The 21,226-nt window shown below is 41.6% G+C and overlaps 1 protein-coding gene across 2 annotated transcripts in view; it reads right to left on the minus strand.

Annotated features, from left to right (window-relative positions):
* Positions 1–21,226, minus strand: part of RALGAPA2 (Ral GTPase activating protein catalytic subunit alpha 2) — a 326,457-nt gene that overhangs the window by 128,567 nt on the left and 176,664 nt on the right. For both annotated transcript variants that reach the window (XM_008962966.5, XM_063600987.1), the window contains 6 exons: positions 20,687–20,745; positions 16,296–16,404; positions 10,861–10,971; positions 9,440–9,508; positions 9,016–9,153; positions 5,516–5,699 (listed from right to left, as the gene is read on the minus strand). In XM_008962966.5, the coding sequence (XP_008961214.1) occupies positions 5,516–5,699; positions 9,016–9,153; positions 9,440–9,508; positions 10,861–10,971; positions 16,296–16,404; positions 20,687–20,745 (670 nt within the window). The remainder of the gene's footprint in view (positions 1–5,515; positions 5,700–9,015; positions 9,154–9,439; positions 9,509–10,860; positions 10,972–16,295; positions 16,405–20,686; positions 20,746–21,226) is intronic.

Genomic DNA, 21,226 nt, shown 5'->3' on the forward strand with positions numbered 1-21,226 from the left:
CAGGAAAACTGCAAGAATCCACAGATCCTTTGAAAGACGCAGAAAGCTGAAGTCTACTCCATGAGACAGGTAAAAAACTATAAATCCTCAGAGTGTGAGTCGGGGGAGACTACCTTCAGAATACACATCTCTATGAGGGAATCTGAAAATCCAGGTCATGGGAGAAGGCCTTAACCCTACCCAGAGCTGGAATTGCTTAAGGGAGTGATGAGAAACATAAAAGTAGAAGCAGCAGCAGGAAATGCCTTGCAGGCATTCTCAGTCTCCAGCATGAACCGAGGGAAGCCATACCTGAATATATCTCACAGGGGACCTTGGGGAAGCCAGTCAACTAGCTCAGAAAGGGGTTGCAGGGTGAAAGACGCTCCTAACTGAATTTCGTGATATAATCTCGAGCAGGGATAAACTCCTTTGACCAGAACCAACGGGAGTGGGGGGGGGGGGCAGGGAAGTGCACTGCAGACACATCTGCCTCATGGGCAGACAGGAGGGGCACTACCCAAAAGCCAGGTGGGAAAGCTTATGGCCTGCGGCAGATCTGGGTTCTGCGTGCAGATTGCCTGGATCTAAACCTGGTGCTGCTAGTAGAACACTGAGGGAGTGAGACCGGCCTTGCCAACTGCATGGGAGCTGGGCAAGGCTTACTGCTGCCTGCTACTCTCCACTCCCATTGTGAACTCTTCTGTGCAGCAGAGGCAGTTATACTATCTCTGGAACATTACCCTGAAAACCACCCCCTGACCCTCAAAGGAGCCATGGCTGGCCCCACTCAAGGAGAGTCAGAGCACAGACCTGCTCAACCCTATCCCCACCTGTTGGTATGTATCCCTGCACCCACCCTGGTAGCTTAACACAAAGGATATAAACTTGTGGGAGCTTTACAGCCCTGCTCATTGCCTCAGAACCAGATTACTTCCCCTAGGCAATTTAGGGCAAGCTCAAATCCCACAGCTAGTACTGCAGCTGGTGCTCTCTTGCAAGCACCACCTCATGGCTGCAAGCTAGCTGATGCAGCCCACTACAGCATCTACAGATGGAATAACACTGCCCAGGAAGGAGAAAATGGCTGAATGACCTCAGCTATCACCACTGCCTAAAATACTCTAGCCACCAGAGGTCCTGAGCCTGTCGAAGTGAAAGTTAACTACAATTAAAACCAGCATTCAAGAAAGCCAGCACACTAAGCATATCTATAACCAAGGAATCTCACAGAGTCTACATCACTCCCCTGCCACCTCCATCAGAGCTGGTGCTGGTACCCACTGCTGGGAGACTTGAAGAAAGGTCACATCACCGGATCACCTGCAGACATTTCCCAGCAGCAACCTGGAGTGTGGCAGCCCCACTGGGTGGCTAGACCCAGAAGAGCAATAGCAGTCACTGTAGTCTGGCTATCAAGAACTCCTATTCCTAGGGAAAGTGGGAGAGCACCACATCAAGGGAACACCCCATGGGACAAAATAATTTGGACAGCAGGTCTTGAGTCCCACATCTTTCTGCCGGTTGGAAGTCTCCTGCAGCAGACACAATTGCAGTGCTGGGTGCAACAGGGAAAGTCTGCACCTCTACCCCAACAGGCAGGCAGCCTGCATGCTTGTGAAGGGTCGTGGAGAAGGGGTCCTTGTTCTCCACCTTGTCCACCACCATAGACACAACTGGAACTTCTCCCATGCGAATTCAGCATGAATGTACCTACAGATAGCCCTCCTGGAACAATTCACGGTGGCTGCATCCTCACAGAAGCACTCTCCAAGTTTAGGCTTGCACAAGAGGCAGAGTCACAATTCCTTTCTATATGGAACATCAACATCCCTCATCCCTACAGATGAAAAGAGGTGCCTGTCTGATGTGAACAGCTGAAACATTAGGACAGGAGTGAGGCTGGGAGGTGGGTAACTTTCTTGCTGGCCTGACAGGGGAGGTGGATTAGTTCCCACTCTTCACCCTGATAAAACTCAGTGCATCTAACTGAGAGATCCCCTAGCCACATTAATCAAGGCTGGGGCCTCAGCCCACCATTGTGTATTGTATCTAACCACCTGCTTTAGCTGCAACTGGTTTCTATCTAGGGATACTTCCCCTACTGGCTTGAAGCCTGGATCATCAAGAGAGTAAATAAAATACTGGGGAAAAATTAAACAAATAAAAAAGTGCCTAACACGGGGAAATGAGATAAGCTTCAAGAGATCCTTGCCATTCCAATTCCACAGGAGACAATGAAATTGCCCACACCCCAAGTACAAAACTACTACAATCAGCATCTGAGAAAGTCAGCATACAAAGACTCTCTATAACCAAGAAACTCATGTAGAGTCTTCACCCCTAAAAGCAGCAAAATCAAATTAGGCTATAATAAACTATAAACATTAAAGCCACATCTTGAAGAGGGGGAAAAAAGAACTTTAAAAAAAAAAAGTCAAATCAAGAATAAATTCAAGAACAATTTGAAGAAACAGTCTACACAAATGAGAAGGAACCAGAAAATACAGGTAATATGATAAAACAAGGTTGAAAAGATCACACTAGCTTCCTAGCAATGGATCCAAACCAAGATGAAATCTTTGAAATACCAGATAAAGCATTCAGAAGGTTGATTATTAAGCTACTCAATGAGATCCCAGAGAAAGGTGAAAACCAACATAAATAATTTTTTTTCCCCCCGAGATGGAGTCTTGCTCTGTCACCAGGCTGGAGTGCAGTGGTGCGATCATGGCTCGTTGCAACCTCCGTCTCCCGGGTTCAAGCGATTCTCCTGCCTCAGCCTCCTGAGTAGCTGGGACCACAGGCACCTGCCACCATGCCCAGCTAATTTTTTGTATTTTTAGTAGAGATAAGGTTTCACCATGTTAGCCAGGATGGTCTGGATCTCCTGACCTTGTGATCCACCTGCCTTGGCCTCCCAAAGTGCTGGGATTACAGGCGTCGGCCACCACGCCCGGCCACCCTGACCAGAGATAGTTTTGTTATGGATGATGAAGCATTACATTGAGTGAAAAAAAATACCCTCAAATTTGAGCTCTTTCTTGCTTAACCTAAAATACCCATGCTATCACCTTTATTTTTCCTTTTCACTTTCTATATGATGTATCCGCTTGGCAAGGACGTGCACACCAATATGTTTTTAAGCATCTTGCCTATTTGCTTAGTTAATATGTCAGTGAATTTTAAAAACTCCTTTGTCAGAGAGGTTTAAGCAATTATTTTTAGTACTTTAGAGCTATCTTGGGAATGTTTCCCAAAGAGTATTGTACACTGAAAGAAAAATGGTGCCAGAATTTAAATGTATATTTTTAGGTTTTTCCTTTTTCAATAACCTATTTATCTTCTGCTATTTTTAAGTGACAACTCATAATAAATGGTGAACCTATTTTAGGGATAGCCATGTTTTGGGGATATACTCATGTGGATGAGTATAAATTGATGACTTTAGGAAAAAACAAGTTAATTTTATTATAAGACATATGAACTTACAGTAGGGAACAACGAAATAGATTAAGAGTTGTTTCAATTACTTAATAAAAATAATTTATCATTGTGGGGGAAAAAGTAAAGCAGACATTGCAGTTAACAGACAGTGGAGCTCCAGAAATAAACAATTAAATGATTAAATAAATGGAGAACAAATCAAGAGAACAACATGAAAATGAACCATGTACCATCCACCACCAACACAACTCAAAACAAGAGTGTTAAGTCTACTCCACGTCAAAACTTTCAGAGTAAATAATGCATTTTAGGAACTTGGTCATTAAATCTTAGGTTCAAATTCCACCTCCCTTACTTCTGACTTGTACACACCCCTGGGAATATCCCTTAACCTCAGTTTGCTCATCTACAAAATGCAGCTAAAATCAGGACTGCTAGATTTGAAGCCCTTGCTCATGACTGTCACCCCCAGTCCTGTCTTTTTCATCCTCATCTCACCTTCTCCTTCATGTCAGTTTGAACCTTGCTCCAGACTCTGTAGTGCTGCAAGCATACCCCTGGACCTTTGTCCTCCCTCACCCAGCCACTGCCTGCTGTGTCCTTCCTCCTTCCACTAAGGGCCTCACAAAAGGAGTCTGACTCAGGGATCTGACTGTCACTGCACAGGTCACCTGCTCATGTTATCTGGCTGGACCCACCACTCTGGTGAAAGTGCTCTGGCAAAACCTACCACCAAACACCTAGTTGGGAAATATAACAGCTCCTGTTTCATTCTCACCTTCCCTAAGCTTTCTGAAGCAACTAGCACTGGTGACCTTTCTCAACTTCTTATTTGCTTTCTTCCTTGACTTGCTAGAAATGACTCTTTCTTGGTCCTCTTTCCACTTCCCTGACTTTGCTTTCCTGGTGACATTCCCTCATTCTGCTGTCCTTATGGATGTTTCTGCCCACAAGGTTCTAGTCTTGGGCCTAGGTTTTTAACTTGTGAAGTCCATACAATTTTCATGGATGATCTAACACTTCACACCTACATCGCTTTAATTTTTTTTTTTTTTTAAGATAGAGTCTCACTCTGTCGCTCAAGCTAGAGTGCAGTGGCGCTGATCACAGCAGCCTTGACCTCACAGACTCAAGTGGTCCTGTGCTCAAGTGATCTGCTCGCCTTGGCCTCCCAAAGTGACGGGATTACAGGTGGGAGCCATCATGCTTGGCCTTCTTCTAATTTTTAGTGTTGAGACAACTGAAGATTCACATGCAGTTGTAAGCAGTAATACAGAGAGACCTCAAATACCCTTCAACTCAGGGTAACATCTTGCATACCTATAGGACAATATCACAGTCAGGAAATTGACATTGATAATAATCCATCTATATTACTCAGTGTTCACCAGTTTTACATGCATGCATTTGTGTGTGTGTGTGTGTGTTTGGTTCTATGCAATTTTATCATATGTATAGACAATATACCCACATTCTACTCCCATTCCAAGGCCCAAAGCTGGGCTCTTATCATTCTGGGGAGAGGGGTGCTTAAGTAAGAAATACAGCAGGCTCTAAGTCCTGATAATCCCTATATGCTCTGAAATGGACTCTCTGCTATGAGCAGAGCAAATCTAAAACTGTAGCAAGTAAATTTCCATCTCTTTTTATGATGCTCTCCTAACTTGGAACAATCTATGAGCTCCTTTCAACACCTGCCCACCCTGCTAAGTCTGGCTTAAGTCCTTCTTCATGGAAAGCCCTCATGGTGCTACCAGTCCACAGTGAGTCCTTCTGGACTTCACTGTGTGTTTTCCATTAGATGTAAAGCTCCTTGAGGATAGAAAATGAGCCTTTTTTGTGAGTTCCATGGATTTGAGACATACCTGTCTTCAATAATACAAAAACCATTTGAACTACTAAAATGGGAAAACAGAGGAGAAAAAAAGAAGAAACAAGGAAGGCAGAATTTGCCATCACAGAGGACTCCAGGAACTAGGATTTCAACTTCAACAACTAGATTAAAAAAAAAATAGTAGAGCAAGCATGGCTAAAGGCTAAATCCTTCCTTTTCCTTCCCACAAGATTTCATACCTGAAAGAATACTCACCCTCTTCAACAGTCAGCAGGTTACCCAATTCTGCTGATGAATGATACTGGACTGGCTCAGAGCTCTTCACATTTGCCAGTGGCAGGAAGGGGTCATAATCCGTGGATGACAAGTCAGCCAGGGTCAGTATGTAGTGACTCTGTTGGGTGTACGTGCTTGAGCCACACACACAGCAGTGCAAAACCTGTGAAAACAGAGGCCATGTGCACCACGGATGCTACTCACCGCGTGTCCCCTGACAATCTGTCAAACTACTGTAGCACTTGGCAGCTAGGACTCCTGCTTGGTCCTAGCTGGAAATGGAATGACCACTCTTAAATATCTTCTTGCTATTAGCAAATTTATTTTGCTCCTTTCATATCAATGCCAAGAAATATGTTCTCAAGGCAAAAGGAAAGTAAAAGTTAAAAAGTACTTATTCACATTCTGTGTGATTGCACATACCTAAGTCCCCCTCCTGTCCACCAAAGGTGGCACAGGTAGAAGGAACTAATCAGGGGATGAAGGGTAGTGGTGGGACAGGCCAATCATGGTGGAGGGTGGAATGAGCACAACAAGCAGAGACCATTAGTGCACGTCATGACCAGTCATGAGTTTAAATTAGTATAACTCATGACGCCATAAATTGTAAGGGCTAACTTAATACAATTTTTAAATTATTCTTATTTTCACAAGATTAGTTCCTGAAAGTTCACTGGTTGTTTACAAATTGCAGTTGATTGAAGATCTATCTACTCATTTGAGCCTTTGTACACATACAAGCCAGGCAAACACAAATCATCTTGAATATGCCAAAATGCATAAATGAGGTAATAATTGTAACAGATTTCCCTTTTTAATCATAAATTCAAGATCATCAACTCCAAACACTGACTTTTATAAGAATCAAGGTAATACTTGAGAAAATAAGAAAACACCATTGGGTTAAATATATTTATGTAAAGTAAATTCACTTTTAGATGACTAGCTTTGGTTTGCTGACATGGCAAGAGGCCTTGTGGTCAGGTACCCTTTGTAAATAAGTACCAAGAATTACAGTTGTCAGGGCAACCACTTGACTATGCCCTCTTCCTAGCAAAAAATGCAGTATAGGAAAATCCTTATGGCAGCTCTCTTATTAATTTAAAAATTAAGCTGCAATCACTGAGAGAATTAATTTCTAGTAGCCAAAATGCAATAAATGTACGAAATGCACATTAAGACCACACGTTATGTGTAAACTAGCACAACTACTTTGGAAAATTATTTGGTGTTCACCAATAAGGCAGAATACATGTATTCCAGCAACTTCACTCCTAGGTATACATCCAACAGAAATGCATACGTATATGTACAAAAAAAAAAAAAAAAAAAAAAAAAAAACCTTGAATATTCACATTTTATTGGTCCAAAACTCTAAACTATCCAAATGTCTATGAACAGTAAAATGTATAAATACATTGTGGTTTATTCTATGTAATACTATATATCACCAAGAGTGAAAAATCTGCAAATATTCACAACGGTTTGAATAAATCACTCAAAAATAATGTTGAGCAAAAGATGTCAGACAAAAGAGGATATACTGTATGACTCTTGTATAAAGTTCAAAACAGGCAAAACTACTCTGCTCTGTTACACAGGATAGCGGCTATCCCTGGACATGGGTATGGGACCAGTGGCTACGGGGAGGCACAGAGAAGGCTTCCAGGATGCCAGGAATGTTCTGTTTCCTGATCTGGACTCTGATTTTACAAGCATGCTCACTTGGTAAAAATTCACCAGGCTTTCACTTACAGACTGATGCAGTTTTCTGGAAGCATATTATACTTCAATAAAAAGTTTACTTTTAAAATACAAAACAAACAGTTATTTAGTAAATTTATGAATTTTTACTATGAGGTGACTTTTACAGTGGTAAAGCAATTTTAAGATAAATCTTTAAGAAAAGAAAGAACTCAGAAAAGAGATTTACAAAAGTGATTGTGGCTAATGCCGTTGGCCCAAACCAAGCTCTGTACAGGTTTATAAGCCACAAAAACAACAGAAGTATCTAATGAATCCGAATACAGTTATTAAAATCTTTGACTACTGAAGAAACCATTTAAGAATACACAAATACTTTTTAGTAGAATTTCAACCACAATTAGGTGTTTTTTTTTTTTTAAAGTAATACTTTTAAAAATAAGGCAACAAAGTAATCAGTCTGTGACTTGGACTCTTTTTTATTATTAAAGGTTTCTTACTAAAAGAATAAACCACAGAATTTTCCCTCCATAGCAGTAATTATTCAGTGGACATGCAAATGCTAAACAAACAACCAAGGTTTGAGAGACACTGTTAAGACAAATTACAGAAGGATATTATAAGCAATCCAGAGCAAATGCCACACCTAGTCATCAGTGTGTATGTGTGTAGGGGGAAGGGATGGGGGGTTAACTAAGAATATTTTAAATGTTATAAAAATGATGACGCTAATTACTTTGATGTGACATAGTTCCTTAATTTATTTCTTAAGATTTTTTTGAGGCAAAACGATTATTAAGACCATTAAACCTTTTTCTTCCTTTGATAAACAGATTTTGTCAAACTAATGCTGTATACAAATAGATAAAAGAAATAAGACCTGGTGTTCTATAGATTAGTAGGGTGGCTGTAGTTAACATTAATCAACTGTAGATTTCAAAATAGCTAGAAGAGGATAATTCCAGTGTCCCTAGCATAAAGAAAAGATAAACATTTAAGACAGACAACCCAATTACCCTGATTTGATTACGTGAATGTATTAAATTATCAAATGTACCCTGAAAATATGTACATCTAATATGTATCAACAAAAATAATCTTTTAAAAAGAAGCTACTTGCCCTAGGGAAAAAATTAATGTAGATATCCCTATAATATGAACAGTTCTTTAAGTAGACATAGAACATGTTCCATGAAAATTGAAGAATTCTGACAAAACTGCAGTTGTTTAAAGATTAAAGATGATAGTCATGTAAAATGCATGCATCTTTAACTTGGTAACTAACCACTGCTTCTTTACATCTGTTCCGCTTTCAGTCCTTAAGTTATTTACTTTTTTTTTTTTGGGATGGAGTCTCGCTCTGTTGCCCAGGTTGGAGTGCAGTGGCGAGATCTCGGCTCACTGCAAACTCTGCTTCCCAGGTTCACGCCATTCTCCTGCCTCAGCCTCCGGGGTAGCTGGGCCTACAGGCACCCGCCACCACGCCCGGCTAATTTTTTGTACTTTTAGTAGAGACGGGGTTTCACCATGTTAGCCAGGATGGTCTCAATCTCCTGACCTTGTGATCTGCCTGCCTCGGCCTCCCAAAGTGCTGGGATTACAGGCGTGAGCTACCGTGCCCAGCCAAGTTATTTACTTTTTAAGAAAACGTTTAAGCCACCATAAATCCTTTTCAAAAGGGCAATGACAAATAAGTACATGCATAAGACATATTTTGGTGGTTCTCTGTCATATAAACCCACACTCCATTCCCCCAGGCCCAGGTGTAGACTCACCCTGTAGATATAATCCAGCAAGGGGGCTCTGGCCGAATGCTGCTCCTCTAGGACCGCTGTGGACACGGGGTGGAGAAGGACACTCACGGGCAATGCCATGCACCAGTCCAAGAGGCAGAGTAGCAAGGACACAATAAACTGGAAGAAGAACATGCCCGGTAGCTTATGCTGCAGTCTCTTAAACCTCACTACATGTAATAATAAGAGAATTATCCCTACACCCAGTATTCAGTGGACATGCAGGTGCTAGATAAGTAGGTAAGTAAATAAATAAATAAATAAGTAGCATTTTCACAAAAAAGACGGTTAAGGCCAATAGAGAAGGATATTACAAAGGATATCACTAGTTGTAACATTATTTATCATTTTACCTTACATTAAAATAAAAAAACTCTAGGAAAAAATTAGTTAATGTGCCACCTACCTTCTTGTCTGTTTCCACTGAGGAGTACTCTGCACTTGGTAAAAGAAAAGCAACTGTGGCCACGAGGATCTGCATAAAAGATAAATCCCCAATCAAACAGACCATATTTGTAAGCCTTTCTAAGCCTATGTTAGGAGTCCCATGATGGCCTTGCAACTAAACCCAGCTTGGTGCCAACTCACCAGAGAAAGGTGATACAAAGCAGAAGGCCAGCTGTGTGGTGATCTTGAAAATTAGGGAAAGACAATGGGGCCACATCCAGTTTCCACTCTACTTTTCTGGTTGAAAAATTAGGAGGGAAGGCAGAGAAAAGAGTATTTCTCTCTGCAGTCACATAATTCTGAACATTGGTTTCCACAGTTTTCATAGTGAAGTAAAAAAATACTTCTAAAAATAATTATGAAAATGCTCCCATTTTAGTTTTATTGTAAATTACCCTACATCTCCACCTGCTATCCTGGTGTAAACAGCACCCCTTTTATTCTCAAAAGCAGTCCCATTTAGATGATAAATTACATCGTCACCCCAAAACCCTACTTTCCATTTCAGAGCACTTTATGTTCCCATGTCCAAACTCCATTTCACTCTAGGTCACTTAAGGTCAAAAATCACTTGTGCCTTTTAACGTATCTCTGAGAGAACAAAGTGTTCTTTCCAGTGAAATCTGTCTAGGGCTGAGAGAAAATAAATCAATATCACTTCTCTCTCCTTGTAATACCTCATGGGGACAAATGAAGTTTCCTCGAAGAGTTACCACTGGATGTATAAGAACAGGGCATGTTTTTAAAGTGCAGCTACAAAAATCAGTAGAAGTGCCTTATCCCATGGACACCTACGGGAGTGAAGCTGCCTGCTTGTGTACAGGCAAAGCACACTTGGATGCAAGTGGCCTTCAGGATATGACTGTTGGGAAGATTCTCCTATTCCTTCCGCCCCTCTTTCCTACCAGTTACCCCCACAAAGGTTATCGTGGTAGCAATCTCATTACAGCCGGTAATCATGCTAGGGCAGAAAGTGTGGTCCAGGGCTTTAGTCTGGGAGAGACTTCTGTTTTACACAACAGCTGCCCCCCTCCACCCCTCACGGAGGGCATCATAACCAGCTGCCTACTCCTTGTTGGCACCATCCAAATTGCTCTTGATGAATGAAGCCCAATCTACAAAAGGTCTCTTTGTTGTGGTCGTGCCTGCCTTTCAAACTCCCCAAGTATAAGCCTCTGTCTGGAATACTGCTGGCTTCTTTACATAGTGCCTGAAATCACAGCTGAGAAGAACCAGTCTAACTTAATCTTAAAACGAGTGACTTGTGGCAATTTAATAGTTGGTTCTCTAACAATTATTTGAATATCTATAATTAATTAAATATCAAATACAGTAAAAAGGAAATGCTTATGTTTTAGTATTACAGAAAAAAAGACTTACTTCTGCCATTTTCCGAGGCAGAGAGGTTTCAAACATCTGAAGCTTCTCCCAGTAGGAAACCAGCAACTGAAGGACATCGCAAGCTACCTGGGCCACGATTTTGTTGGGAAACTATAAAAGGAAACCGAATCCCAAAGCAGACACATAACTTAACAGGTGTATCATTCTTAAGGACAAAATAGTTATTTCTTCTCAGTTCCTTATAGATTACATTTATCTGTTTTGCCTCAAATTGATGAAAAATATGTCCTATTACCACAGAGTTTAGACATCGTCACATCACCATTTTAAAACTGTCTCTTCTCTAGCCTCACTGTGTTAATTTACATAACGTTCTACAGGAACAAGGAGCTTTCATTTACTCATTTGAAAATTAAAACCATAATTCAAATTTCTTATTCAGCTCACATAAATCATATTTTTGACAACTAGAGAAAATTAAAATGTACCCCCATACACTGAACCTTTTACAAGGATTTTACTCATTCTCTCACTGATAAATCTTCACTGACAGCTCTGCAAGGTAGATGTTATTTTCATTTTACACATGGAGAAACAGGGATTGATCAAATGGCTTTCTATCCTATGAAATAAAACTTGACCTACATGTATAACATACTAAGAATGTGTAAAATTAGAGTGTAGGAGAAGATAACTAATGAATTATGGTATACTCAATTATTTTGAGTATGTTTCCTGAGGCTGGCATGCATCTCAAGTCACCACCAAGGGCTGGATGCTTCCACTGATTGCGAGGCAGCATGTCTAAGGGCAGCACCTTCAAGGTCTTACTTTTTCATGCTGGGAGAGCACAGAAGGGACAAGGGCACCCTCTGCTTCCCTCCCTGGCCAGAACATGGGGCTACACCATTATCCATATCTCATTATCTACAGCAGGAAAGGTTCGTCGCTGACCCTAGTCTAGGGACACCTCACTCTAAGCCACATGAAGCAGACCATCATCAACTTTTAGTGCCCCAGTGACAAATGTACAGAATAAGGAAGAAGATAAGGGAAAGGTTTTTAATTCTACAGAATAAACAGTTACTGACTACCCCTACCTGAGAGGCACTAGCTAAACCCAGGGTTGTAGTCGTTGCACTCAGGGGCTCTTCACAGCCTTCTCTGGCCACAGAGACCTCACATCCCAGATGACCCAATTTCCACTGGCCTTGTTCCATCTCTCAAACACTCTGGCTTGCTTCTGCCCCATGGCCTTTGCACCTGCTCCTTCCCAACTTTGCTTGGAACACTTAATCCCCAGGTCTGCATGTGGCTTGCATTGTTATACCTTTCAAATTGTGGCACAAAATGTCATCTCCTCCCTGAGGCCACCACACCGCACCCCCCCCCCAAGAGCTGGGTGGTGGCCCACCCCCTCAGCTCTTCAGCTTCATCCTATTCCCCTATTAGATCTCCTTCACAGCATTACAGGCTATCAGCGCTGACCTTTTTGTTTGTTATTTTCCTGCATATATTGTTCACCACTGTATCTTTAATGCCTAGCATGGCCCCCTTAAGGATGTGCGTGGTGTGCCTAAGGTGAAGATGAAACTCTGAGAGAGTGGGAGAACATGAGTGGGCACTGTGTGTGTTGCTGATGCACCACAGTGGCAGAGTCACCAGGTGGAAAGATAAGGCTGGCAAAGCTCTGAACTCAAGAAGCTGGAAACAGACAAGGGAAAATTACGAGAGCCCACAGACAAGACACAAAAGCTATGGGCAGACAGGAGTGGGACATGAGGCTTGGGGGAAAACAGGCAGAGAGAAGGCATCGTGGAGGGAGAGGAGAGCTAAGCTGTGCCTGGAGAATGCAGGGGGGATGTGGGGTCTCCTTCCAGGTATGGGTGGCAAGGCCCAGGCACCAAGGTAGGAAAGGTCGGTCGGATACAGGGGGCTGCAGGCAGGGTGGTGTTACTGACATGTAATGAAGGAGGTGGGGAACGGTGGAGATGAAATAAGCCATTCATTTGCTCTCTCACTTCTCCAGCATATAGTCATAGAACACCAACAGAGTGCCATGCTGAGCGCTCCAGCCTGTGGGCTGCACAGGTCAGCCTGTGCGTGGACAGATCCCTCTGACAGTGGTATGAACAGTAATCTGTGGGGGCCAGTCTAGGACTGGTGACTCTGATCAGGAGGCTGAGTATTGGCAGGGTGAGTGTGTGAGGGATGGACTTGGGCAGTGGGTGGGACGGACGATGGGTATTCAATGGGCATTCAGGAAGTACAGCTGGCAGGACTCAAAGCCAGAAACAGTGGGGTAAGGAGAAGGAGGAAAGTCAGTCATGTCTCAGAAGATGAGGTGGGAGAAGGAGCAGGGCTGGGCAGTTCACAAGAGTTGGTGAGTATGGCTGTGGCTTAGAACCACCTCCCCCAACCACCCCATGCCTGCCATCCATCTGCTACCCCACCATAAACAAATCAGCCAACCAACACCTTGCTGAGTGGAATGCTCTGCACATTCATGGGTGCACCTAGGTCACCCTTGCAGGGCATTTCTGAAGGGTTCTTACAAGAGGGGTGGTGCTGGCTTTATGTGGAGCCTGTAAAGCAGGAAGCCCTGCCAGAGCTTGCACTCTCCGCTACCCACGAAGCAGGCTGAGGCTGGGCTGGGGGTGGGGCCAAGGCCCCCACTGCCTCCTCTTTCTCCATTTCTCTCCCTCCTGGCAGAGTCCCAAAGCCTCCTAGAGTCCCCTGTTCTCATAGTGGTGGTTGTTCTCCTCGTTCCTTGTAGCAACTCTTTCCCTCCCAGTCCTCATTTCTTCGATTTATGTGCTATGTCCTTAGGTAAAACAACCCAGTTGCCACAGCAACACGGAAACTAGAGGGAGGCAGGAGAGGAGGGAAGTGGGGAGGGAGGTGTCCTCAGAGACCAGGACTTAAGTCAATGAGTTTCCTGTTATTAATAATGGTTAAAGACAGAACAACTTGGCTGCATCCTGATCCCTCTGCTTTCTTAGCAATTCAAGCTGGAGTCAGTTCTTTGACCTTCCTCAGTCCTCTTCTCTTTTGCTGCTATCCAGAGGGGGGAGGATTCAACAGGACAATCTCCATGCTGTGCTGGGATAGCAGACAGAGTGAGAGCTCAATATGTGGTAACCGCATTGTTTTTCTGGTGTCTTATATTTTCCCCCATAATTATAGAAAAGTTGCAGAAAGAATATCTATCCCTCTACTCTGTTATCAATTTCCATCTCCTTCCTATACTATATACAAATATATATACAGTCATGTACCTCCTAAATATGTTTTGGAAACCTTTGGTAAGCACCGCATATACAACACTAGTCCCATAAGCTTATAGTGCCATATTTTTACTGTACCTCTTCTATGTCTAGACATGTTTAAATACTCAAGTACTTACCATTGTGTTCCAATTGAATATTCAGTTCCTACAGTATTTAGTACAGTAGTGTGCTGTATAGGTTTATAACCTCAGAGCAACAGGCCATCCCACACAGTCCAGAAACCATCTAGGTTTCTGTAATATTCTTTATGATGTTCACACAACAATGCAATCACCTAGCGACACTCTTCTTACAATGTATCCCCATCACTATGCGATGCGTGACTCTGTGTGTCTGTGTGTGTCTATCTCCTTCAATCTAACAGACCGAGTTATTCATAGTTTTTCCATGGAAGGAGTAGAGATGGGGGAACCATCTTACATTAACTATATACATCTAGATTTAAGAAAAAATAAAAATTTAAAAACAGATCTTGGAATTGAAAAAGGCTATTTAAAAATGAATTGGAATCTACATTGATCTATAATTTATAGCCAACTTGTTTTCACTTTAATAAATTATATGTAAATATTTCTCCATGGCTTTGGGAGTCAGGAGGTATCCTATACACCTCAGTTGTGTAAAACTCCACACATGTGGCCAGAGTGTTCTGGGTTTGGCTTTGGCAAGCTCCTTCAGTTCCTAGTCAGTTCATCTACCTCATCTGTGAAGTGGAGGTGGCACTGACATTTCCCCTCACAGGGCAGCTCTGTGGATTAAACTTGCCGACAAAGGTCAGGGCTCAGCACCCTGCTGTGGCTGGAGGGACACTCTTCTGTGATATTTTGGTTGGATAATTTTTCCATTCCTCATCACAGGGATCAGCACCAAGTGTTTTTCCAGCTCCCATAATACAACCACCACCCCCACCTCCACTAGGTGTTGTGGAGGAGAAATAGGGGAGGATGAGGCAATGGGGGTGGTCAGAGGGTGTACTTGGGGAACAGGAGGCATTGAGTTTGGTCAAGCAGGGGCCAGACGCCAAATCAAGGATGGGAGACAGCACTGGCTGGTCATCCTATGGGCAGAAGCAGATAATGCACAAAGGGTGGTACAGAGGCTGTTGCTGGCCTGATGGCGACAGTCCCAGGCGTCAGCTGTAAGTGCCGTTGCTATTATAGCTGCATGTGGCAGGGGGCACAGAAGGGCATGCAGCAGCCTGAATGCTGGTGTTAGGTGGATGGTTCAGGGGTTGAACTTTGGCTCAGTGAGGTGGTCATTCTAGAGCCTTGAACAAGTTCCTTAATGATCCTGCACCTCAGTTCCTCCACCAGTAAACTGAGGACGCTTACCCCTGAACTAAGAACTTCCACAAAACCCTCAGCACAGCGCCTGGCAGAGACCAGGCACTCACTGGTTCCCTAAGTGTGATAATGGCAATGCTATTTATTACCACCATTTCCAAGCAGGACCTAGGAAAGGATCCAGCAGGATTTGAGCTCTGGCTTAGAGGCAGCCTAACAGCACCTGTGAAAGTTCAAGCATGTCTTTAACGCCACACAGATCTGCTTTTATTGCTGGTTCCATCACTTATACCTGTGTGGCCTCGGGCTTGTGACCTAATTTCTCTGGGCCTTGATTTCCTCTGGTATAAAACAGAAATTGCAACATCTATCTTGCAGAGCTGTCTTGAAGATTAACAGAATTATTTAGAGTTCGCCATTACTCTGACCTAGTGTGAGTGCCCAGTGAATGGCAGTTCTTCTTCTCATTAACAAAACAAAGAAACAAAGATGTCCTTAAAGTGCCCAAGATTCAGCCAGATGGTGAACACTGAGAGGCCTAACTGGAAGGTGTGGAGGCCTCTCCCAGGCCTGCTGAAGAGGCCAGAGCACGACACCCCACTCTCTTGTCACCCCCACCAACAGGTGACAGGTGTCCTCTTTGCGACAGGAGCTTCCCAGCCACCAGAGGAACCCATTTGGCCACTGGTCCAGGAAGACTCGAGACACTCGTGGCCAGGCTGCAGCTGCCAGCAGGGGAGCATCCGTTGGTGCCCCTCCCGGGAGCCTCACAGCACATGCAATGGGAGTCACAATCCCTCTGTCATTTGGGGAATAAAAAAGATGGGGCTAATTCAAACTCAAACTGTTAAATGCCTCAGATATGGCTTAATATCCAATCAGCACCACAAACTGGTAATACCTTCAGAGTTACTCCTATCACATTGATGGCCTCTTTCACCTGAGGGTGGCTTGTACACTGTGCAAGCTCTTCACATATCCAGACCCCAAGGGAGCAAACAGCAATGCATCTTTTTAAAAAGACGAAAACAGAGGAAAACTCTCATGAAACTTAATATACTTTCTCAGTATTTTCAAATAACAAAACACTTTAAATCTATTTATACAAAATAGCAAAAATTATAGATCTATTAGCAGAATGTTTTCTTGAAAGAAAAGATAAAGAACCCTCAATAGGCCAATTTTCAGGACAAATAGAAATATTGATAATGGTTTAGTACTTAAATATTTAATTAAACAAATGGCATATTTTCTATTAATTGTCACAGCCCATATATATCACTTAGTTTTGTTGAAACTAATAGGTTATTACATTTGACTGTTTCAAGATATTTTTGAGGAAGAATAAGAAACATAAATCTGAGAAAACTGTCAAAAATTGTGTTTGTAATTGTTTTCTTTACCATAATATGCACAATACCTATACCACAAACATAAAACAAATGCTATATTTTATTTTAAAGTATATTTAAATACAACTTTCAAAATAAATTTCACTGTTAATTCTTCTAAACAATGTGCTAGGACCAGATATTCTTCACAGAAAGCTGACCATGCCATATACATTTCTATTCTGTTTTTAACTCCACAGAAATTTGGCTTTCTACACTAAAGAGAGAGGAAGAAGAATTGCCAAGACTTGATGGTTTAGATGCAGTAGGTGTAGGAAAAAGAAGAAATCAAGGGTTTTCTCTCAATTTCTGAACTGAAAACCTGGGGGAATGGTGGGGCCACGTGGTGAGATGAAATCTGAGGAACAGTCAGCTTGGGGGGTCAGAAGGAGACTCAAGGGCTCAGTTATGGTTGTGTTAAAACGTTCAAGTTGAGACGTCAAGTAGGCAGTTTAATATATAAGTCTGAATATAAAAGGGGTTCACTGAAGAGGCAGGTAAATAAATGAGCAAGAAGATGGTATTTAAAGGCTGATCAGAATAAGAGTGCCCAGGAAGTCATAGAGAGAATAGGCCCAGCCCTAAACCCTGCGTCACTCTAACATTCATCAGAGATTAGGTAGAGGAGGAGAGGTCAGCAAAAGGGACAGAAAGGAGAAAGTTCAGTGAGGCAGGAGCAAAATTAGGGAATTATGTTCTGAGGAACATGCACTGTTCAGGAAGAGAGTAATGAGAGACTAGCTGCAGGCTTGGTAAGTATGCATGTTCAAATACCTAGTAGAACCTCTAAAAGAAGGAAAGGGAGCTTATGATTTAAAAACAACTGAGGTAATAAATAGAATGGAAAAAAAATCCAAAAAAAAAAAAAAAGAAAGAAAGAAAGAAAAACGGGATGGGGAAATGAAGGCAAGATAAAGGAGAAATAAAAGAAATATTATACCTTATTTTTAATAGGATCTTTCTTTCCTATTAAAAATAAAGTATAACATATGATAAGAGAAGTACATCCAAACAGATCAGTAATTATAACAAACGAAAATGAATCTAAAGCTTCAGTTAAAAAATAAAGGTGGGATGGGATAAAATTACAAAATCTGGATATATACAGTTTTTGCATAGACATCTAAAAGAAGAATATAAAAAGGTTAATTAAAAAGAATAGAAAGTATTTAACTAAACCAGTGGTCTTTAAGATAAAAAAAAATCCTCCTTAGAAATAAAGAGTCACTACAAAAATGTAAAATATTTGATTCACTATATAGGACAATTCTAAACTTTTACGCAACTAATCACATAGCCTCAAAATATATAAAGCAAAATTTGACAGTATATAAGGAGAAATACACAAACACACCATAATAGCAGGAGATTTTAACATTTTTCTTCCAGAAGGTGATCAAGCTGATGAAAAAAATCAGACAGGATACAGAATATTTGAAGGCCAGTAGTAAAAAAATTTAATAAACACAATTAGAAGACTATGCCCAACAAAGAACTGGGCATTCATTTTTTTCAGGTTTATATGGGATACTGACAAAAACTGACTACCTAGTGGGTCATTAAGCAAATTTCAACAATTTCAAAGACTGCTGTAAGACATTTTGATCCACAATGCAATTAACTAAGACATCAGTAAAAAAAGATACCTATAGAATTCAGACAAAGTAGTAACTAGCAATAAACATATAGTCTTAAATGTTTATATCTGTGGAGGAGAAATTAATATACTAAATATATAACCTTAAAGGTAAGAAAATAATATATAACCTTAAAGGTAAGATTGTAAAGAAAGTAAAAGGAAGGATAGAAAAGAGCAGACAGTGGCAAATAAAAGCAAATATAAAATAGAGAAGTTGAACAAAGACAAAAGTCTAGTCTTTGAAAAGACTAATAAAATTGACAAATTTTTGGCAAGACTAATTAAAAAATCAGAGGATACACAAAACGTGTCAGAGATTAAAAAGTGGATGTAACCATAGAAGTGAAAGAGATAAAAGATAATAGAGATGGCTGGGCGCAGTAGCTCATGCCTGTAATCCCAGCACTTTGGGAGGCTGAGGCCGGCAGATCACGAAGTCAGGAGATTGAGACCATCCTGGCTAACACGGTGAAATCCCGTCTCTACTCAAAATACAAAAAAATTAGCCGGGCATGGTGGCAGGCGCCTGTAGTCCCAGCTACTCGGGAGGCTGAGGCAGGAGAATGGCGTGAACCCGGGAGGTGGAGTTTGCAGTGAGCCGAGATGGCGCCACTGCACTCCAGCCTGGGCGATAGAGCAAGACCCCATCTCAAAAAAAAAAAAGATAATAGAGATAACTCATAGCTCATATACCAGTATATTTTAAAATTTAGGTGAAACAGGCAAATTCCTAGAAAAGTTTGGTTTATCAGTACTGTCAAAAAAAAAAAAAAAAGTAGGCCGGGCGCGGTGGCTCACGCCTGTAATCCCAGCACTTTGGGAGGCCGAGGCGGGTGGATCACGGGGTCAGGAGATCGAGACCATCCTGGCTAACACGGTGAAACCCCGTCTCTACTAAAAATACAAAAAATTAGCCGGGCGTGGTGGCGGGCGCCTGTAGTCCCAGCTACTTGGGAGGCTGAGGCAGGAGAATGGCGTGAACCCGGGAGGCGGAGCTTGCAGTGAGCCGAGATCGCGCCACTGCACTCCAGCCTGGGCGACAGAGCGAGACTCCGTCTCAAAAAAAAAAAAAAAAAAAAAAAAAAGTAGAAGAAGAAGAAAACCTTAATAGTCCTAAAATCACTGAAGAGAATGAGTCAGTGGTTAATCTTCTCAAGAAAATATTAGACCCAGGTAGTTTTACCATCAAGGTCTACTAAATACTCAAGAATATTAACTCTAATTTTGTAAAAACTCTTTCTGATTAAAGAAAATGAAATAGTACTTATTTTGTGAGACTTTATAAAATTATAATCAAACCTGATAAGGGAAGGATGGGGAAGGAAAATTATAGGCCATCAATATAAAAGCAACTTTCCTGAACAAAGTATTAGCCAAACCAAGTCTGGTATCACATAAACCAAGTTGAGGTTATCCAAAAACGCAATGTTAGCTTAATATTTGCAAATTATTATCAGTTTAGCTTCTGGTAAAAGCAGACTAGGAAATTTGAACTAACCCATCTACTGAAGATAACCAAAGAAATTAGACAAAATACAAGAGAAAAAACACTTAAAATCATCAAATAGCTGGTAAGGCAGTGATGAATGATGGGCTGCTGTCTTGGAATGAGGCTACAGAGGGAGCAGAACATGAACCGTTCCTAGGAGGGAGTAAGAGGCTGAGCTGGGCTTCTGGTGATCTTATGGGGTTTGAAATTGAGGATCAGAGACAGGTGTTCCCCTCCATTAGCATTCCCAGCTTTGGTCTTCACGTTGGGAGGAGAGGCAGAAACTTTTCAATACGTAAGTGGCCCAGAAAACCTCATGTATCTTGATCATAGGTTGCTAGCAACCTCAGATGCCTGGCAGAAGCAGCCAGAATATTTCCAGACACTGCCAAATGTCTCCTGGTGTAAAAGATCATCACTGGTTGAGAGTCACTACACTACACATACACCATTTCTATAAATATTTGGTTTATATTTTCATTTTCTTTCTTCTTGAAAATATCAGAGGATACATGATTATATTTGTAATCTTGCTTTTTCTCACACAAAATAGTGTACTATATACTCTTCTGCACTTTACAATTTTTACTTAATAATGACATCTTTTTAAATAATCATGCAAAGCATCTTCCTGGCATCATTCTTCCCTAGACTTTTCAGTCTGTATAAGAGCTATGTGAAAGAATAAGTGTTTTCTTTTGTAACATTAACTATTTACACATAAATGTGTATCTTAAAATTCTAAAATAGTTTACCTCTTATTCAACATTTACCTTGCATATTCATTTGGTTCTTCTGTGGCATTCTTCAGTAAAATATTTATGAGGTAATGCTAAAAACACAAAATTAAGTAAAATAAAAACTTTGTGTCATAGTTGGTTTCCCACATGTTCTGACCATGTTCCAGGCAGCCAGGAGCTACTGAAGTTCGACCAGGGAGCTCAGAGAGCTCATCTATGAGTGAGAGCCTGCGGGGAGAAGAACACTGGGCTCGGGGGAGCGGGTGGTGGAAGATGGGGGTCTCCACAGGGCCTCCTTAGGCCATTCAGCCCGCGGGAGTAGAGCGCTTCTGGTATAAAGCAAATCAGACTTCCAGATAGGAAAATCTCGGTTTTCTTTTACTTCAATTGAATTATATGTTGTACACTGAATTATATACTGTAATTATGTTTTATAGTTTGATTGATTCTGGGATTCTAAAAGCATTTTTGTTTACCTCAAAGTCAGCTGAGGAGAGAACAAATGCTTACTTTTATTCTCCCATAAATAATTTAGAATCTCAAAGTATTAGCAGTATTTAATCAGGCCAACAA

Source organism: Pan paniscus, chromosome 21 (genome assembly GCF_029289425.2).
Source record: "Pan paniscus chromosome 21, NHGRI_mPanPan1-v2.0_pri, whole genome shotgun sequence".
Lineage (NCBI taxonomy): Eukaryota > Metazoa > Chordata > Mammalia > Primates > Hominidae > Pan > Pan paniscus.